Source organism: Oncorhynchus kisutch, linkage group LG14 (assembly GCF_002021735.2).
Source record: "Oncorhynchus kisutch isolate 150728-3 linkage group LG14, Okis_V2, whole genome shotgun sequence".
In the NCBI taxonomy this organism is placed as follows: domain Eukaryota; kingdom Metazoa; phylum Chordata; class Actinopteri; order Salmoniformes; family Salmonidae; genus Oncorhynchus; species Oncorhynchus kisutch.
The window spans coordinates 30,413,563-30,435,349 of NC_034187.2; the positions used below are offsets into that span (position 1 = coordinate 30,413,563).

General features: G+C 42.4%; 1 protein-coding gene across 4 annotated transcripts in view; it reads right to left on the reverse strand.

The window, feature by feature from the left end:
* Window positions 1–20,049, reverse strand: part of LOC109903994 (pleckstrin homology domain-containing family G member 3) — a 48,532-nt gene extending 28,483 nt beyond the window's left edge. For 2 of the 4 annotated variants that reach the window (XM_020501043.2, XM_020501042.2), the window contains exons 1-2: window positions 19,819–20,049; window positions 7,648–7,715 (exon numbers count right to left, since the gene is read on the reverse strand). In XM_020501043.2, coding sequence (XP_020356632.1) covers window positions 7,648–7,696 — 49 coding nt within the window. In that variant the 5' untranslated portion in view covers window positions 7,697–7,715; window positions 19,819–20,049. Of the gene's footprint in view, window positions 1–7,647; window positions 7,716–17,084; window positions 17,255–18,861; window positions 19,740–19,818 lie in introns of those variants that run through there. The other 2 variants (XM_031788226.1, XM_020501044.2) reach the window with 2 other exon arrangements.
* Window positions 20,050–21,787: the final 1,738 nt, after the last annotated feature.

The window sequence follows — 21,787 nt, forward strand, 5'->3', positions numbered from 1 at the left end:
ACAAATAAATAAATGTTTAAAAAATATATTTTTTAAAACAAAAATACGGCAGATTTAAATCGGTAGCGGCTTTTTTGGTCCTCCAATAATCGCTATCGGCGTTGAAAAATCATAATCGGTCGACCTCTAGAGCAGATATTTAACAGAGTTTCTGGAAATCATGGTCACAAACAGATGGAGATTTTACAGAAATGTGTAACTTTTAATCTGCAGTTATTCCATTAAATGTGTTTTTGTCAAATGTTCTGTGTAACTTGTTAAAGTAGTCCTTGTGCATAGAGTTGTAGGATTTGTTAAAACTCTGAAATCAAAATGGTTTTTAAATTTGGCATAGATTTTTTAGGAAAAATCTTAGTCGGTGCAATTCCAAGGTCGTTTTAGTCAAATTCTGTTTGTGGCTACCAATTGAATACAATCATTAATCTAGTCAAACAGAAGTATTAACCAAGTCAAGGTTAAAAACAGAGTATAGTATTTGGAGTATATTTTAGCCTAGGCCTCACCTTCAACAATACAGAGTTACAAAGTATGGCCTCTGTTTCAAATAGCTACAGTATGACAGAGGAATAAGTAAAAAATAAGTCACATTGTAACACAGTACAAGGGATTACATCTGATCAACTGCTTCTGTCTGAACGGAGTATTATGGGCTGTTTCATTAATCACCCTGTTGAGGTAAAATAGCTGACATGCCTGCTGTATTCATTCTGAACCCCTAGCTGTAATTATTTGAATTCCTGGTTGCTACAGCTTATTAAACCAAAGTTAAACTTCACAGACTACTGAATGTAAATGCCACAAGCATGACCTCTGTTACTTCTTGGAGTCCACAGCCCGGCCCCTGGGAAGCTATAGTTCAACTTATTAGAACACTGTATCATCTATGGGAATGGGGCCTGCATGTTTTTGACTACTGAACAATGTCATGCATCTTAACAAATGAGAATTACAGGTCCATGAGATCTCTTTGAGCCAAGCCAGGTCTAGTTGGAAGAAGAGCTCTGGGCCTGTTTTCCTGAAAGCATCTTAATGCTAAATTCATTGTTAGAAACAATGGTTCTAATGATGAAGTTAACCTTAACATACTTTTGGCCCTGGTAATTTATGGCGAGTACAGCAGCCCCTGGCTTTGAACACTAGTATGGTATTTCCACAGACTGAGATGAAGGCGAGACGTTCTGAAGGGTCACTGAGTAATCAGACAGTCTAGAACAGGTGTAATCTACAGATGTTTCCATTTCAGCTTTCATTCGTCAGAGGTTGATACCATAAAACTCATATGACCCTGTCTGTTTGTGATGACAAGATTGATGTCAACGACATACAGTACCAAATAAGGTAGACATGTACTGTAGTTCTGACAAGGATGTTATTCTGACAACACCTTGTTGTTCACCACCTTCACACTGAGCATGCAAATTGTCTCTCAGTAAAGACATCCCTCAATGGGACATTTCACTGACAGCATGACATTTGTCTGTCTTGTCAAAGAGCACTATAAATCAAATATGAGAAATAAACCCTAATTTTCTCACATGGTCCCTGTGATACAATAGGATTAATTCCCATCAGGAAGCTTTTTTCTTTTTCCAACAACTTTTGTTCACATCACTGAGAAGACTGCATTACCTGCCGGTTTCAAAACATTGCGAGATTGACATGTGGACATTTGCAAACCAACCTGCTCTGGCTTCCATGTTCATATGTAAATTCTACATTGGACAAAGGGTTGTTTTTCCTCATGGGCTATAATTACAGCCCAGTCAAAGCAGTTGCTATGTAGAGACTCGGAGCTCTTAGACAGTTCTATCTAAGACACATTACACAACATGTCCCGCCTTCCATAGGAGGAACTGATTACATAGGTTAAAAGGACTCAATGCAAAGATGTCAGATAATAAATAACTAAAGGGTATAAAAAAAACATAAGATAACAGAAGGGCCTAAATCGATCCATAGTGATGTTGAAACTAAACTAAAACTGGGATTAAACCATGACAATTATACTTTGATGGAGTTTCTAATAATATCTTATAAATTGAAAAATACACCTCAGAACAAATATTCAAATGAAACGTACTTTGTAGAATCTCTGGACCTACCTTTAACAAAAGAGTGCAGTGACTTGGTCCTCACCACCCAGGTCCTCACTATGACGAAGGTGAGAAATTCCAATGCTGTCCTAAGTCTGAGACATACTTACATGCCTAATAAGGGTGGGATAAACTCCCTTCTGCTCACCTCCAATCTACTGAACCGCAGTAGAGAGTCGGGGAAACTCATCTGATGAGTGAGCACCTTCCCTCTGTGCCAGACACACCCCTATGACTCTACATCTGCAGCTAGCACCCCTCACATTAAGTCAGATGTTTCCTTATGAACAAAAGTGGACCGCATAATGGATACTTGGTAGTCATCATAATCCTTGTTGTTTGATAGGAAACCCTCTCCATTACAAGTGACCCATCTTCATCCTTGAATGTTTCTAACCAAATCAGGAGCTAGGACAGAGGAACATGAGTGTCCGTCTCCAACATCCAGAATGCAAATCCCTCTCCCTCCTCTAGTTGCATGGGCAGCTTTGAAAACAGAGGAATATGTCCTCTTCGCTCTCTAAAGAGGTTGAGAGCATGAGGAGGCACTCGGTCTCCAACACCATAGTGTTATACAGTTCTCCTGATCCCTGGACTCATTTCCTGTTGCGGTCTGATATTTGCATGCAAGTGGCATGGTGTTCGCCAGGATGAAAATTAACCATATATACAAGCCCCTTCATTGTGTGTGTCCTTCCTCCTAAGCAGGCACCAATAGGCACCACCTATTCTGTTAGTACTACTTCACATAGTTGTTCTTCTAATCATCCTGACTCATGTAGCAAATGAAGCTGCGTGATTATTGAAGAAGGTGAATCATGTCCAACAAGGCCTTGTGATTTTGTACCAGACATTGACTGAAACTACAGAGCACTCTGCTGGACACAGAATAAATATTGGATCTTATTCACGCCGTTGCGGAAAGGGTTCACAAAATGGCAAACTGCCATGCCAGACAGCTTATTATACAACCTTTTTGTTGTAAAATCCCAAGAACTTGAACATTTTGTTCCCTTTGTTATGCTTTGATTCATAAGAATAGTTATCATCCAAGATCATGTTAAACCCTGTCAAAACAAGCTGTAGAAATACTTGAGGAATATACATGTCCATGAGCACGCTATTTACGTTCCTGAATAACTGCTGCAAGGCATTCTTGATTTCTTTACATCAGTTTCTCTAGACTGTGCATTCATAATCTGAATATCTAGCAGAGAATCCCTTCTAGCCATAAAGGGGACCTCCTCAAGCCACATAAACTGGAAAATCCAACCCTCTAAGTGAACGATGACTACTTTTTGTATGTTGTCATTCACTCACAGGAAAAATCTCCTGTGGATCCGAAAGTGCCCCTTATATCGGTTAACTGATCCTTTGAGTCAAGGGCTTGGCGTCACCCTGTTTTGCTATAGGATAAAGCCAAGAATGGCATTTCTCTCTACATCTCAATGACCGCTTCAATGCCCCAATATTCCTCCATCCTTTAACACACACCCTTACAACCCTGGCTGGGGTTATCAGTTCCTCCACAGAGATCAGACAAAAGGAACATGGGGTGTCTGGGGTTTATCCCCTTGGGAAAGACTCCTCCCCACTTGGCTGTGGTGAAAGACTCCTCCCCAGGAAGCAGCATATGCACAGAGATTGAAGCTGAGGATTAGTCATAAATCTACATCATTGTGCACATTGCAACTAAAGGACAGGAAAAACTCAATACCATAGCCATGAATCATCACTAGCGACAAGACAATGATTCTGATTTTTCTTTCTTAAAATTTGTATTACAACTTATTTTTTACATTTTGTAATTAAGAATTTAATATCGTACTTCATTGTTGAGGGGAGTTAACCAGTATGCAATCTCTTTCTTGCTTCTAGACTTTGTTTTATTTACACTTTACTTTTACCTCTAAAAGGACATTAAAGGGGATGTTAATGATTAGCTTGGAGGTCAGTAAATAAACCCGAATAGCAGCAGTGACTGAGGCTGAGCACACATAACCTGAACCTGCATTCCACACAAAATGTCAAGGTCAGAGATCTAGCTAGTTGTTGGTAAGTTTAGAGAACTCCTGTGCTTACAAGTGAAACTGTTTGTGGTTGACATTTTTTCCTAAGACACCACTTATCCTTCAGACCTGTTCTTAAATATTTGAAAGCTCACTGTACACTTGTTTAATGTGTATTCTTCCATTTCAGTTACCTGGTTCCTGACAAGGAAACAGGTAAATCGCAACTGTCAATTATATACATTCACACTATAATTTCCCACCAACTTATTCTGGAGTAGATACCTGAGAACTCAAAAACAAACCTTGTAATTTACAGTGATAAGACTGAATTGGGGGACAAGGGAAACATTTCTCTGCACTGCACCACCATTCCAATACTAATAAGGGAAGGAGAAAGTGGTTGAAAGAGATTCAAAGTTTTAAAAGACATTTCTGTTCAAAAGACCCTGATTTAATCCTGTTAGTTTACTTGCAAAGCAACGTTTGAGGGGTGAAGGATCCAGCAGTGCCAAATTGACCTCAGTGCACAGGCATGTGATGATCCACTTATAAGACTCCATTCAACATGACCCCCAAAGAGCCACTTCAGCTGGGGTTTATTTAAAGTCCCATTTCCTCTGGACAACACACGCCATCTGGGTCTGATGGAGGTCCGAGGTGTGAGCACATTGTAAACTTTACCACCAGGCTGTGTGTCCACAGACAGGCCCATGGCCCATTAGCACTTCCCTGCAGAGTGAGCCCCACTGAGGGAGGGCAACATTCTGGGGGACAGCTGGGCAGAGAGGAGAAGTTGAGGGGGGTCAGGGAGGGATGTCCTGGGAGTTCCCTTGAGCCCTTCCAGGACATGTAGCATATTTTCTCAACTGAGGTTAACTGACAGATATCACACAGGAAAAGGAAACAACTCCAAATACAAGCAGCATCATATCACAGAGGAAACTAATGTGGGGTTTTCTAAACGGAACAAGATTCTGGAGAGCTTTTTTTAACAGACAGCACAATAACAAGGCGAACTTCCCCAGACCTTGGAATGAGACTCAGAGTCTATGACTAACTTGCATAATCTACTGGAAGAGTTCTGGGTGGAATGTAATTGTAAGGGGCAGTAAAATCACTCACATTGAAATGAATCAATGTGACTGATTGTGGGGAGTGGGAGGCAGGGTCCTGAACAATGCAGTGGAAGACATTGAATGTAGTGCTATATAAATGCCTTGGCAACAAAAGAGCTCAGACCTGATCCTTTTCACCATCTGCCCAAAAACATTGATGAATAGGAGGTTGTCTCTGTGTCCATCTTACAGTTTGTGTTGCATAGCTTGGTCCCAGATCTGTATGTGCAGTCTATAGGTCATGGCATGACAGTAATAGAAGAGTTGGCTGAAGCACATACAGATCTGGGTCAGACTAAAAGTCACAGCCAGTGTCACTGAATGAGACTAGCATTAAAACCCTTTCTAAGCAGTCTCCACGTGGGACCAGTATGCATGTCACCGGATCTGGTGCAGCCAGCTAACCTATGGCTGACTGATAGAGGAGCAGAATGAGGGGTAAAAGAGTTAAGCTCTGGAGGCCCCATTAACAAGCAGCACTCAGAGAGGAGCAGTCATCCCTGCCTGGCCAGGTCACCACAGTCTGTAGCCCCAGGCCCACTGGGCTGGAAAAGCTGCTGCTTGGACTGGTTCCCATCAAATTCCTCAGTCTCCTACCCCTTTAAAGCGCCATACATTCTGCAAACACAGCTACATTCCAATTCCAGTCCTCATTACTAAGTAGGTCAGGGGTAGCTCTCATCTTTGGCACCCTGGTCCTGAGGTTTGTTGGTACTGGGTTCTGACATGTTGTTCCATCAGCAGCTTCACACAGCGGTGCTTTAGCTTTCATACAGCATGGAGATATTGACTCATACCCATTTGGTTTGTTTGTTTGCTTAGAAGAAGTCAGAGTTTGCTTGGGAGGATAATGCACTAACAAGTGATCTAAAAACACAGATAAACACCAAACAAAGAAAGCTTAAACAATGCTAAAATGTTGTTTTACTTCCTCCATTCAGCCAACAGTCAATTCAAAATGTATTAAATTACTCGGGGGGGGGGGGGGGGGGGGGGTGTACTAATCCACCACAGCCTGTGTATATTAAAACATTTCAGCTGATATATCAAATGAAATAAAGCCATCTTGGAGCAGAAGCAGACTATTGGACCCAGGGTTTGTCCCATGCTAGCCATGTCAGGTGTACAGTAATTGTAAAGCTGTAACCAGTAAAACCAATCCCCCAGATGTTCTTTCAGCTGAGTGGTCATGTTATAAACCTTTGGGCTCTTTTGACCCTAGAGGTAAATTTGAGCGGGATAGTCACGACAATGACAGACTTCATTGTTTACCTTTCAACACACATTCCTCTTGCCTCTTCACTTCGACCAATCATTACCTCAAAAGAGAGAGACAGCATTCCAAGCTGCCTGTTAACAGTTATCCATCCAAAGCAGGAGACAAATCGACAACTCCACTCACTAGTCCAAATGAGCAGCAAGATGTTTTTTTAACTACAATATGAGGGTGGGCTAAATCAAAAGTTGAGATTTGTTTTAGAGGCTTCAATTGTGAAGGTAGTCTGAATGCAGTCTGAGCTATAGGCAGTCTGATGGAACGGGACAACTCTTCATGAGGGCGGCACACGTCCCCCCCACCCTCCCAGCCACTGGCCTCTTTTGGCCGTGGTGGTGGCAAAGGGACGGGTGGGGAGGAAAAACAGAGCCATTGACACATTAGCATTCTTCAGCCAGAGTGAAAGCTCAGTGCCAAAATGTATTCAGTGGAGAATTGGGGGGGGGGGGGGGGGGGGGCCATTGTGGACACAGGCAAGTTCTTTTACTGAAGATAATTAGCAATTGAAATACCATGGAATTTAAGGAAGCACCCCCCACCATGCAGGTCAGCTACATGTGCTGGCCAAAGCATAATCATTGTTTTAGAGTCAGACACATCCTGATCCTTGTTTTGGTCTGAGCTATGCAGAAGGGGCAGTCCAGCTCCGGAATCACACAAAGCACCGCTCTGCCAGGTCAGCCCTGACAGACTGTGGGCAGGGAATTCATGGGTCTCTGAGCTCTGCTTTTCCAATCCTTCAGATGTCCTTTATTCTGCAGATTTCTAGCCCTTTCCACCTACCCATGCAGTACTTTGGCTGACGGCAAATAATCTGCAATTTTGGATTAGAATGCCCTTCTATCAATGTTACATTAGCTCTCCAATGCCGGGACGCAAAACAAACATTACATTAAGTCAAAGGAGGTTAGTAATGGACTTTGAGCTGTAGACTGCTTCTACACCTGCATTGCTTGCTGTTTGGGGTTTTAGGCTGGGTTTCTGTACAGCACTTTGAGATATCAGCTGATGTACGAAGGGCTATATAAATAAATTTGATTTGATTTGATTTGACTGCCAAGTGATCATTGTTTGCCAGTGCATCTGAGATGTCTCATACTGTACGACTAACTATAAAAAGGTCAGTAAGATGTTAAAAAGGCTGGTCTTACCTTCCCCCATTGGGCCCTTATGGAGAGTACTGTGGGACTCCTCTGGCATGGCACTCAGGCCTCAGGACCTGCCAAGACAGAACAGAGTCAGGTCTCAAGTCAGCACAAGTGGACTCATTGTAGTAAAATTAACATGAAACTTAAGCTTTCACATAATAATGCAACTCTGTTTTATTTTTTAACCAGGCAAGGCAGTTAAGAACAAATTCTTACTTTCAATGACGGCCTAGGAACAGTGGGTTAACTGCCTGTTCAGGGGCAGAATGACAGATTTGTACCTTGTCAGCTCGGGGGTTTGAACTTGCAACCTTCCGGCTACTAGTCCAACACTAACCACTCGGCTACCCTGCCTCCCCGGCAGCAACAGAACAAAACATTTTGTTCCTCTGATGTATGGCCAATGTTGTGATGCCCTGTTGTCAGTCACCTCATTGATCACAGCATGTCCATCTCCCAGAATATGATTACCAGAATCAGCGGTGTATACCTTTCCCATTGCTCAGCTGCCCCAGTTATGTGCTTGTTACACCATCGTATTGTGTGCTTATACAATCTATACCATGCTAGACAAACTCTTTCATTCCCCACTCCTCTAAGCTTGCACAGGTGTGGGGAAAACTAGCTGGATTCTTATCAGCATTTAATAGAGAAATTCCTCACATTCCACTGATTACTGCATGGTTAGTCTGTGTTTGAGTGGCTGGCACAAGCTCTGACGTATGGGGCTCCAGAGGGCTTTGTATATTCCTGAGATTACAACATGAGCTCATACCAGACCAGTGACTGGAAGTCTGGGGGAGTGACATGAGACAGAGCTAGAGGGTCCTAGCTGGGATGAGACATCCAAATGCTGCAGCCACCTGAAGGTTGACGGGAATGGTGAAATTCAGTCAAATTAAAGCCTTACAGTAACCAAACCACAAAAACATTTCCAATAGCTAGCAACCCTCTTCCATAAATTGCCCTTTGAATTAGTAAGGGCAAGGATTTAAATGCATCTAAAGCTCCTTTTCAGGCATAATTGTTCAGCCTACACAGGTTGACACAGGAGGCTGTTGAGGTGAGAACGGCTCATAATAAATGGCCAGAATGGAGCAAATGGAAACCATATGTTTGATACCATTCCACCTATTCCGCTGCAGCCATTACCAAAAGCCCATTCTCCCCAATTACGGTGCCACCAACCGCCTATGGTTGGGATCTTCAAACAGTGGCCTGCAGTTAAGTTTGGCCCTCATCGTGCCAAAGTACTTTGGTCTTACTGATGAGGAGTGTCACCGCCAGGCCCAGCCACCCTGCCAGTTCCCCACATCACTGCTTCTTTCTCTCCTTAAATCAAATGAATACAAAATACTGGGCCTGAGAACTCGTCTCCTGTGATTCTTAGTAAGCTTCCATCTTTCAAACAATTACATATTTCACCGCAGCTAGATTGGAGAGGCAGGAATTTGTCAGGGATTAGTATCGTGCACTGTTCCGAGTGCAATCTGTGGCCATTGCCCTGAGCAAGCTGACTCGCTGAGGCCAAGCCCACTGCCACGGGAGTTGGTCAACTATGTTGCACAGGAACGCTGGGAGAAAACAAGACCCCTGCTCAACACATTATATTCACTTGTTTAACAGTGAGAAGTGTGCCTGCAGCGCCTAGTGCATTGAGCTACTGAACAAATTCACTTTCGACAGGTCTGGAACTCTGACCTCAGAGGTAACCCAGCTGAATAACCATGACTACACTAATCTCTGAACCCTCACCTGATAAATGAGTGGATAGACAAGATTTTTTTTTTTTGAAGGTAGACCTCTATTAAGACACACATTCAAAAGTTTGGGGTCACTTAGAAATGTCCTCGTCTTTGAAAGAAAAGCACATGTCCATTAAAATAACATCAAATTGATCAGAAATACAGTGTAGACATTGTTAATGTTGTAAATGACTATTGTAGCTGGAAACGGCAGATTTTTTATTGAATATCTACACAGGCGTACAGAGGCTCATTATCAGCAACCATCACTCCTGTGTTCCAATAGCTAATCCATGTTTAGCATTTTAAAAGGCTAATTGATCATTAGAAAACCTTAGACTAACTACAACCTAAACTATAAATTCACAGCGTCATTTCATTAGCGTGAAATTCCCCATGTACAGAAACCAGAGAAAACAAACTTGGATAGAAAAATGTTATATTAATGAAGTGGTCTTCTAGCAAGAGCAAGGTCAGCCGAGCAATTTATCACACCCCAACATAGTTGTACTGCGTTTTAAACTTCTATTAACCATCATCTCAGGTTTGCTGAGCTATGAAAACTGTAAATCAACATTTTCATAAAAGGTGGGAAGCACAGCTTCCTTCAAATCCTTAGGAAAACACTAGCCAGGCTGACACAGTCATGTGAAGGGGGCCCCTTGTGCTGGAGCCAGCCTTCGTTACACACAAATGGATAGCATTTGTTCCCACAGCTGATAAGTGTGTTAGCCGCAACCTGAACCTCCCTTCTGGAGATCTGGAGCTTGTTCTCTAAGTGGACCCAGATGCCACCACAAATAATCTAATGGTTGTTAAGTTAGAGCGCTACAATGGATCACTTGGTCTGTAATATCCCTTTCAGCGGAGTAGATAATGTCCCTTGTTCCTGTGATTTTACGGTTTCTGAGCTTGAATTCCAACTGGAAACCTTTTCCTAACAGACGACAGTTGTGACAGGCACATGTTGCCCTGAGATAGACTGTGCTCAGTTGGAGAAAGGGAGAGAATGAAAATTCTAATTAGGTCACTGTATTAACTGTGTGTCCAATGCCCCACCACAAACGGATACCCATAACAAGCGGCCGACACGGTCTTCCCTGTACTTGAGACCCAACGCCTGGCATTCTCGGGGAGTGATTACTATCTGGGGAATATCATTCACCACTGACCGCTCCCAGTGTTGGGAGGGATGTAAAACCTTGAACTAATAACAGAGGGCAGATTATGGAGGGTAAGAGAAGCCCAGGCATCTCCTCTGGGTAGACATGCCACTCTATGTCTCTCCAGAGAGGTTTACAGACAGAGGGCACAGACTGAGCAAAAAGGAAGCGACATTTAACCAACCTGGGAATTTCCTATTGAGCACCAAGGATAACATCAATAATATTGATTTATGAACAATAGGGAATAATTTCATCACTTACTGACTCCATAGTGCCTGGGGGAGGTATCTGTCAGAGGAAATGAAATACAGTGGGGTTGAAAATTGACAACCCTAATAAAAGATGAGCATAAATAAATTACTATACTAAACAATTCAAATAATAAGCTATGGTATACTCAAAAAGTAGGAAATTATATTATACTGAACAAAAAAAAAAAAAGGTGCCATGTCTCATGAGCTGAAAAAAAAAAGAATACGGGCCTCCCGGGTATCGCAGTGGTCTCGGGCACTGCAGACTCTGGGTTCGCGCCCAGGCTCTGTCGCAGCCGGCCGTGACCGGGAGGTCCGTGGGGCGACGCACAATTGGCCTAGCGTCATCTGGGTTAGGCCGGTAGGGATGTCCTTGTCTCATCGCGCACCAGCGACTCATGTGGCGGGCTAGGCGCAGTGCACGCTAACCAAGGTCGCCAGGTGCATGGTGTTTCCTCCGACACATTGGTGCGGCTGGCTTCCGGGTTGGATGCGCGCTGTGTTAAGAAGCAGTGCGGCTTGGTTGGGTTGTGTTTCGGAGGACGCATGGCTTTCGACCTTCGTCTCTCCCGAGCCCGTACGGGAGTTGTAGCGATGAGACAAGATAGTAACTACTAACAATTGGATACCACGAAATTGGGGAGAAAAGGGGGTAAAATCAAATAAATTCCATACGCACAAAAAGCTTATTTCGCTCAAGTTTCACACAAGCTTGTTTACATCCCTGTTAGTGAGCATTTATCCTTTGCCAAAGATAATCCCTCCACCTTCAAAAAAGGCTCAGTGCCATTATCCTCGCAAGGTGAGGTATTGAAAGGTATTGAAAACAGGGGGTGCAAATAACTGTGATCCCTACCTTTGAGAGAAAAAAACATCTTAGTATAAAATAATTCCCCCCTTTTCTTTTTGCATACAATATAGCTCAACATTTGAAATGTTGCTAATCTTTATCGAAAGGTGTGAATCTTTCCTCTATGTGAATATTAGCCGAGTGAGAAATTACTTCACTTTGGCTGCTGTGTCAGAGAGCAATTTCCTTGTTGCATATACAAGTAACTGACAAAAGAATAGAAAATGCTTGAGTAAATGAGGGCTATAAAGTATATTGAAAGCAGATAATTAACTCAGGAACCACACCTGTGTGGAATCAAGCAATGAACATCCCATCATGCATAACAATGCCCAGTTCCCCATTATTTTGGCCTCCATGGCTAGAAGACATCTCAGTGACTCAGTTGCTCAATCATGTAGAGAGAACCTGCTCCCTATTACATGCAACTGTAAACATGTCTTCCCCCATGAATGATGCAGCCCCCCCCCCCCCCCCCCCCCCCCAGGCCAATTGAGCAATCGCATGTGACTAACAAATTTCAGTTAATTACTGTAGCTCCCACCTTGGGCCAATCAGTGTAATTCTGTAAATGCCAGATCTCTATGGCAAGACGCATCATTCACCCAAGTTTAGTCAAAATCGTGCCAGTTCAGCCTGAGATATCACGTGTGACTAATGTACGAACATACTAATGGCCGGGGACAGATCCACAGTCCCCTCCCCGAATTCATCGTGGGGCACAATTCACTTGGCAAATTAACGGTTTCTGCATGCGGCATGAATCAATAAAACATAATAGGAGGGGGCAGGCTGAGAATACTGCAGTAGAATGTAGGCTGCTCCACCTTTCTCACAGTCAGACTACATCACAGTCCCTCTCCAACAAGTCTCAAGGGATTCTGGGAATACTACACAAGTCCCTGGGGATGTCCTCATTCAGACAGAACACTGTCAGGATGTTTATATTCAGAAAGTGAAAAATAAAAAGCTAACCGAGCTGACTGAGACAGAGCCTTTATTATTTCAGTGGTAGGGCCGTGTTTATCTTGCTTGACCTCTCGCTTACCCCTGTCTACACCCACAGAGGGAAAAAAAAACAATTCTCTGTGTCAGAGAATTACCCTCTTTCCCACATTACTCCTGCACTATGTCCTTGACACAGCCCACAAGAGACCAACAGCCTTTCATTCACAGGAGAACACAATAAACCAGACACATACACTCGATTTCAATCAAACCAGCTCCTTCTAGAATAGCATCTTCGTAACCTTCGACTTCTCCCAGACATTTAACATATGGGGTCGTTCCACCTCAAAAAGCACTAGAAAATAGGTTCAGATCCAAGAAATAAAGCAAATAGATTTATTTAAAAATGGGCTATTGAAATAAGATTAATATAGTACCTAACATCCGATTTAGACCAAACTTCGTCCTAAAAATTATTAAGACATTAGGAATCCCCCCCTCAAAATGAAAATGCCCCTCAAGGACCCCCCACACCAATCCCACCTAAACAACCAGTATACAGTATCAGTTCTCTATGTCTGACAAGTAGTATGGAGCTGCAGCTCAGAGTGTTGTTTCGTCATATTATGTTTTTTCCACCATTCAGAGGAATTAGTCATTGAAGTTGTTTGGTTTAAGTCCCATCATACATCCTGACTACTAGATGGTGCCATTCCTGCGAGTCGGTGAACAAATTGTGAAGAATCCCCCCCATTCCACCTCAAACTGCAAAATGATCAACACCCACCATCTCAGATTGTTCAGAAATCATTTCTGAAGTTAGAAACAGATAAGATTAGCATTTCCGCAATATTAATCCTATTGATTGCACACAAATTGGCCATTTAACGGATTTTTATAATCAGGGGTGAAAGTAAACTGGTAAGGTCCGGTATTGCGTCCCGGTAAAACATAAGCCTATCTCAATAATTACACAGAATGCCAAGAAAACTATAGGCTATTACACCATTATTTTACATGACTATGTCAGCCACATTAAACATTTGTGAATTGACTTGAAACCGGGTGGTATACGCTCCAAATTGCATTGTGGTTTGATGAGAACACATACATTTTGCCAAGGCAGAGATGAGTGGCTGTAGGGCCTCCAGAGTGGCGCACTGGATTTCAGTGCTAACTGTGCCACAAGAGATCCTGGTTCGAGTTCCGGCCGTGACTGGTTCGCAGCCGGCCGTGACTGGGAGACCCATGGGGCGGCGCACAATTGGCCTAGTGCCGTCAGGGTTAGGGGAGTGTTTGGCTGGCTGCGTTCTTGTCCCATCGAGCACTAGCAATTCCTGTGGCGGGCAGGGCACAATAGGTGCACAGTCGCCAGGTGCATGGTATTTCCTCTGACACATTGGTGCGGCTGGCTTCCGGGTTAAGCGGGCATTGTGTCAAGAAGCAGTGCGGCTTGGCTAGGTTTCGGGGGAGGACGCATGGCTCTTTACCTTCTCCTCTGCTGAGTCCATACGGGAATTGCAGCGATAGAACAATTGGATACCATGAAATTGGGGAGAAAAAAAATAAAAGATGATACGGAGACACACATACGGACAGCATTGGACACGTGAATTGAAGCTATAAGTGGAGGCCTAATAACGAAATCGCAGAACAAACATTATGTTTAGGTGTTTTGTAAAAGAGGTCTCTTTCCATTAATCAAATTGCAGATGCACACTGCACTGTTTGTTTGGATGCTGGAATTACTATTACTTGTGCGGGTAGCCTACAAGGAGTGCTTTTTTAAAGTGATGAAAACATGACTGGTTGTGCTAATGCCACATTAAAATGGTAATACATGCAAAGAGTTAAGAAAAAAAGGGGGGGGGGGGGGTAGTCCCGTACTGGTTAGAAATAAAATCTACTTTCACCCATGCATCTTCTTCCTAACAATGACCTGAGGAATGCATCCCCCCAAAAATGTATGCCCCCCACATCCCATGCCAAGCCCACCCAAACCACCAGTATCAGTTCTCTGTTTCTGACAAGTACTATGAGGCTGCGGATCAGAGTAATGTTTCTTCATACTATGTCATTCAAAAATATGTAATTTCCCAGTCAATTTGTTGATGATTTTTTACCCCCTGTTCAGAGAAATGAGTGATTGAAGTTTAGGTTTATGTCCACTCATACATTATGATACTACCAAGCTCTGTTCCTGCTATTATGTGAAAAAAAGTGAACAATCTGAGATTGTGGGCATCATGGCTTGCTGAAATGACATGGCACGACCCATACGAACTCTTTACTTTGGGCAGCTTTGTACACTGAACAAAAATATAAATGCAATATGTAAAGTGTTGGTCCCATGTTTCATGAGCTGAAATATTCCAGTTTCACACAAAAAGCTTATAACTCTCAAATTGTTCAGATTTGTTTACATCCCTGTTAGTGTGCATTTATCCTTTGCCAAGATAATCCATCCACCATTGAAAAAGTCTCAGTGCCATTATCCTCGCAGGGTGAGGTATTGAAAGCTATTGAAAACAGGGGTTCATATCATTTATGGTTTAGATAGGTAAATGAACATACCTAATGAGTGGAAAATGCTGTCTTTGTCATTGGCAAGTTAGGACGTTACTGGTGAAGAACTGGACTTACGTACGCAATATTTTTAATGGTTGTATGCTTCACTGTCTGATGCCACAGAGGGAAGTGGTCCCCCATAATGTTCTGCTGCATGAAACTTACCAAGAATATGACTGCCAATAGATAAATCTCACAGTGGAAGACCATTCCTTCTCTTGCTAGAACAAGTGGTACCTGCTTCGTACCGACCCAGTAGCAACAAACCTATCGATTCTACTTGTGGAATCGCAATGCTTGTCGTGGCCAACAACTTGACTTTGAGCCAATCAGAGAGCACAAACCCCCACGACATTGAGCCATAAAAAAAATATATATAATCTCAGTACGAGCCAGTCACACTTCATATACAATGTAGGCTATGGGATGGTAGCTAAGTGCACAGACAATGCACACAACACTAAATACTTCCTCCAAGCTAGCTAACCACGCTGGTCATTTATGAACATTTGAACATCCTGGCCATGTTCTGTTATAATCTCCACCCGGCACAGCCAGAAGAGGACTGGCCACCCCACATAGCCTGGTTCCTCTAGGTTTTTCCTAGCCACCGTATTTCTACACCTGCATTGCTTGCTGTTTGGGGTTTTAGGCTAGGTTTCTGTACAGCACTTTGAGATATCAGCTGATGTATGAAGGGCTATATAAATACATTTGATTGACATAACTAGCTAATCCATTATGATTCAATTTTCATGAAACAGCTGCCAAGTTAGTGCAGTGTCCTTAGCTAGCTAGCTATGTTGTGCTAGCTGGTGCATATGCTAACACTAACTACCTAAGCATTTGGCTATGTGCTGGCACTGGCAGTACAGGATGTGGCCATCTGGCTAGTACCTACAAGGCCTTTCTACAAAATAGCAACATTATCACAGATAGCTTTGAATTTAGACCATAAGCAATAGTCATGGATATGCATTGTCCAACACCACCACTGCCACCTTCTGGTTTGGAGTATTTTTACAAGGCTGAGTGGCTGACAACTTTCAAGGACTTTGCTGTTTGAACACAAAGAGATTTAACAGTGTTGGCAGTCAGAGGTGCTAAGTATTGTTGGCAGGCAAACATTTACCAATCCTACCTCTGAGCTTTACCATGTTTTGAGAGGAGAGGGGAAGCCTGCCGGTCAAACTTAAAGGGCAAGTCCTTAAACTGAGATAGAGTCTGATTTAAGTGCAGTTTTATAGCACCGTCAACGTTATGATGGCACGAACACTCCCTCTGACCTCAGATCTCCAGTCCTAAATCACACTCCACTTTCAAAGCAGGCTAATGTTTATCTTCTAAGTTGACCTCTAACTCTGTGTGGAATCCTAACTCAAACTTTGGAGCCCAGGAGGGGAAAACCCCTCAATGTTTTCCACTTTGACATTGCATGTGATAGTTCTCATTTTCAATTAAGTGTATTCAGAACCTACGCAGCCTTGTTTATTCCTGAAATATATTGAATAAGGTGTTCAGAGTCAGACATGACCAAAATCTATTATCCAACATTAACCCTAACCCATGGACAAGGCTAAGCACATCTTTGTACTTTTTCATGCAACACCAAACTAAGCTACTGTTGACCACCAAATAACATGCAAGGTTTGTTTGTCCAGGAACAGACTTATGCAAGGCTCTTGGTGATTTACTAAGATATCTATAGACGTAAATGCTTGAGTCATTTTGCGAGTGAGATAAGGGGCATGAGTTGAGAGACGTGTGAAAGTCACCCTCTCTCTGCAGCTCAGCCCTTATCAGTGCGACTATCAGGAAGCAGAGAGAGAGCTAGAGCAACCCAGTGTTCTGTGTAATGTGTACATACAACAAGTTGCATCTGTACAACAGGCTAGTAGAGAACAAGACGTACCTGTCTGTGCCACCGACAAGGAACAGTGCATCTCCTCCCAGAAGAACCATAAGACACTTCACCCAGTGTTGCCCAGTACATAAGATATTCAATGGAAGTAGGTTAAGTGCTTTCTACTTGGAATGGACAACACTCTTCATGGGGGTCCATAGAGTGATCGTTTATCTATACTGAACAAAAATATAAAAACAACAATTTCAAAGATTTGACTGAGTTACACACAGTTCAAATAAGGAAATTAGTCAATTGAAATAAATTCATTAGGCCCTAATCTATGGATTTCACATGACTGGGAATACAGATACCTTTTTTTAAAAATTTCAAAAATAAAAATTTAAAAAAGTAGGGGGATGGTGCAGAAATATAGTCAGTATCTGGTGTGACCACCATTTGCTTCACGCAGCGCAACATCTATGTCGCATAGAGTTGATCAGGCTGTTGATTGTGGCCTGTGGAATGTTGTCCCACTCCTCTTCAATGGCTGTGCGAAGTTGCTGGATATTGGCGGGAACTGGAACACACTGTCATATACGTCGATCCCGAGCATCCCAACCATGCTCGATGGGTGACATGTCTGGTGAGCGTGCAGGCCATGGAAGAACTGGGACATTTTCAGATTAAAGGAATTGTGTACAGATCCTTGCGACATGGAGCCGTGCATTATCCTGAAACATGAGGTGATGGTGGCGGATAAATGGCACGACAATGGGCCTTAGGAGCAAGTCACGGTATCTCTGTGCATTCAAAATGCCATAGAGAAAATGCAAATTGGGTTTGTTGTCCGTACCTTATGCCTGTCCATACCCCCACCGCCACCATGGGGCACTCAGTTCACATGAACAAACCACTCGCCCACACAACGCCATACACACCGTCTACCATATGCCCGGTACAGTTGAAACCGGGATTAATCCGTGAAGAGCACACTTCTCCAGTGCGTCAGTGGCCTTCGAAGTTGAGCATTTGTCCACTGAAGTCGGTTATGATGCCGAACTGCAGACAGGTCAAGACCCTGCCGAGGATGACGAGCACGCAGATGAGCTTCCCTGAGACTGTTTCAGACAGTTTGGCAGAAATTCTTCAGTTGTCCAAACCCACAGTTTCATCCGCTGTCCAGGTGGCTGGACGATCCCGCAGTTGAAGAAGCTAGATGTGCATCCAGGCCTGGCACAATTACAAGTGGTTTTCGGTTGTGAGGCCGGATGGACGTACTGCCAAATTCTCTAAAACAATGTTGGAGACAGCTTATGGTAGAGAAACGATCATTACATTTTCTGTCAAGAGCGCTGGTGGGCATTCCTGCAGTCAGCATGCCAATTGTACACTCCCTCAAAACTTGAGACATCTGTGGCATTGTGTTGTGACAAAACTGAACAGTTAAGTGTGGTCTTTTGTATACAAGGTGCACCTGTATAATGATCATACTGTTAAATCAGCTTCTTGATATGCCACACCTGTCAGCTGGATGGATTATCTTGGCAAAAGAGAAATGCCCACTAAAGGTGTCAGCATGCTTCAGTTCGGCTGGCGGCTAGCCAATTTCATCCAGGCGAACCGAACGAGTGCGCTTTCAAACGAGGAAAAAAAGAGCAAGTTCTGTTTGTCCATTTTGAGACAGCGTAGCCAGTGTACACGTCCTCAAAATAGTCAATTAATTTAAGATAACATCAATTAATGACATGAGTTTTTGCCAAGGATATCTTATTTATGCAATTTTACATTAAGATGTTTGGTGCAGTATTTCTCAAAGAAAAATGTGCATGAAAATGAGTTGTACCTTGTTGAATGACAAAGACTTGATTGAAGAATCCCTATTGTTGACCAATCACTGACGAAGTGCGTAGACTTCAGCTTGACTCTAGAAAAAATGTTTGCTCAAACAAGTTTTCATGAACCTTAATTTTGTTTAATTCCAGTGCAACTGCTGCTGGGAAATTTCCTTTGATTATAAAACAGCCTGCAGTCAGGACCTCTTTGTTCTATTGTAACACCCATCAGCTGAAGCAATTGGGTTCACTGGGTCAAGGATTGTCAATAATGAGTAACTTGGGAAGAAGTGATTTCAATACAACTAATAAACTAGGAAAATATAAATGTTGAAGACTCATCCAAGTGCAAAATATAAATCTAGTTGATACACTATATTAGTCTCAGATGTCTCCAGCCAGAAAAGGTGACTTTTAGAAAGCCTACAGATCTCTGCAGCTGGTCAACATTCAGTCAAAAAAAGTGTTTAGAACATAACTTATCAGTTCTGAAACTCTTACCCTTTGCAGTTGAGTTTAAGACAGGGTCCAACTACCAATCCCCTGTTGGAGGGGTGACGACTGGCATGACACTGGATAGGAGCCTTAATTTGACATTTTCTCATGTAAAGTGGACTATTAAGGTTGGGTTTTTAATAGCCAAAAGCTTAAAACTCTACTCTTACACCTTTCATCCTGTCAAAACATGTTGGCAGAAGTGTGTCACGAAGACCCCGTCTGCATAGTTATGGAATTTAAGAAATACAAGGACGGTCTTGAGATACTGGAATTTACCAAAACAATTGCGGCTTTGATTGAATAAGTTGATGGGCATTAAAAATAGAAAAATACACGCGCCCTAAAATCGAGGAATCGGCCATTCACTCCTATGCTGTAGTTCATCATAGGGAAATTCGAGGTCCGACTTTTTTCTGTCGAACTGTTTCTCATTCAGGATCAGAAATGTTATTAGCGTTAAAAACACTTACCAATTGTTTGTGTGTGTAGTCGTCTCCCTGTGAACTTCTGAAAGTTTTTCAGTAGACTATATTATGAATTTGGTTTTACTTTTCCAAGTCCTTGTTTTCCATAGATCAACTCACATAGTCAAACACAGAAATACTCCGCACATCCCCAGTTGTCCTCTACTGATTATTCACAGCTGAGCAGAACACATAGCGAAGTACAGCGAGCGATGGTCAAAGACCGCCTACTTCCAGAGCACGCTTAAACGGGAGAGTGGTAGAATTTGTCGTCTCAAATTGTCCAATTTAGGATTAGTCTTTGTGTTATTTGCCTCAAATAGTGAGTGAATATTATCCCAGATTGTTTCTGTATTGAAATAAATGTGTTTTCTTTTAACGTCATCACTGTTTATGGGCATCTGGAAAATGTCACAAATTAAAGTTTCTACCAATCCCCTTATTCAAATTAACACAAGCTAATATTTAGGCCTAAAATCGGGACACACTTTAGAGCACTTTAAAAACGGACACACTTTAGAGCATGTTCAACCTCTTCCTCTCAGTCAATTGTGTGGATTACTCGAGGGCCCAGGCAGGCAACATGACAAGTTAATAAACCACTTTCACACACCATCACTAAGTCTTATGATCTTTTGATGAGGGTATCTAGTCCCTCCCTATACTGTAAAAGATCCCTACAAAGAATGGCAGACAGATAACTGGAGTGAATCAATTGAAGGAACTCCTCACTTGTGGCTATTAGTAAAGGGATGCACTTTTCTCTGTATTCCCCTCAGAATTCCCTTTAGCAGTCACCTGTCAGACTTGCTTCTATTGAGAAATGTAACCTCTGAGCTAATCTACATAACAGTGACGAAGGATGTCCTGTCCTAAAATGGACATCTTGTCAGCAGGGACTGTCTAAATGGTGCACCTCACTCTGGTAGTTGATGAAATTACAACTGACTACATTTAGGCCTACAGGGGGGGGGGGGGGGGGCTGTGCATTAAAGTCAATGCTGGTAATGGTTGGGTAAATAGGTAAGAGCCCATCATATATTACCGTTTATGACACAAAACTAATTAAACTGTTTCTGATTCAGGAATGTTTGCCGGGTTATTAAAGGTCATTACAAACATTTACCAAATGTGGGAGTGTGGAGAAACAGTATTAATTTCATGATTACATTTATTGTATGTTAAAGCACTCATGCAGTCTTTAATTGTATTTTTTAAATTATCACTGTATGTCTAATAAATCACTGTGATTATTTAATCAAAATATTTTTTAGCATTTAATTCCCTGCACCTCCTTTGGCCCTTGAAATGCTCCGTCTGATTATGTGGGCTTTATGAAACAAATTTGAAGATATTTACATACACACTGATTGGCTGATAGGATGGTGGTCTATAACCTACCTCCTTACCCAGATGAACAGTCATTGGTCTATTATAATCACATCACATTGTGACATGATGTGGTCCAAAAGTCCCATCCCACCTGAACAGTTATTTCAACCTCGGAAGTTTCCATCCAATTGGTGAAAGACTTTCATGCAAAAATAAAAAAAATCTGCAGAAAAACTATGCACAGAGCTAAATACCAATCAAATATATTTGTTGCGGATAAAAGGCTGTGCGTGATGATGTCATGCACATAAAAGTACCTTTTGCGGTTAAATTCCCATGTCACAAATAAAAAAATAAAAGTTAAATGGGTTTCCATCACATTTAACTCTACTGTTTTTCTCACAATTGGCTCGTGCACTCTTGCCAACAGCTCGCAGATACAGTGTGGGTATAGCGTGCCCTATAAAATTAGATTATTATAGACAAAAGGGCACTTCCCATTTAACCTCAGATGATGGAATGTGAAATTACAGTAAAAGGGTTCAACGAAGTACAGTTACATTATGTGATACTAATCACAATGTGCTGAAAAAGCAACAAATTCAGACTAGCATGCCTCATCTTCAGAACAAACACACACTGG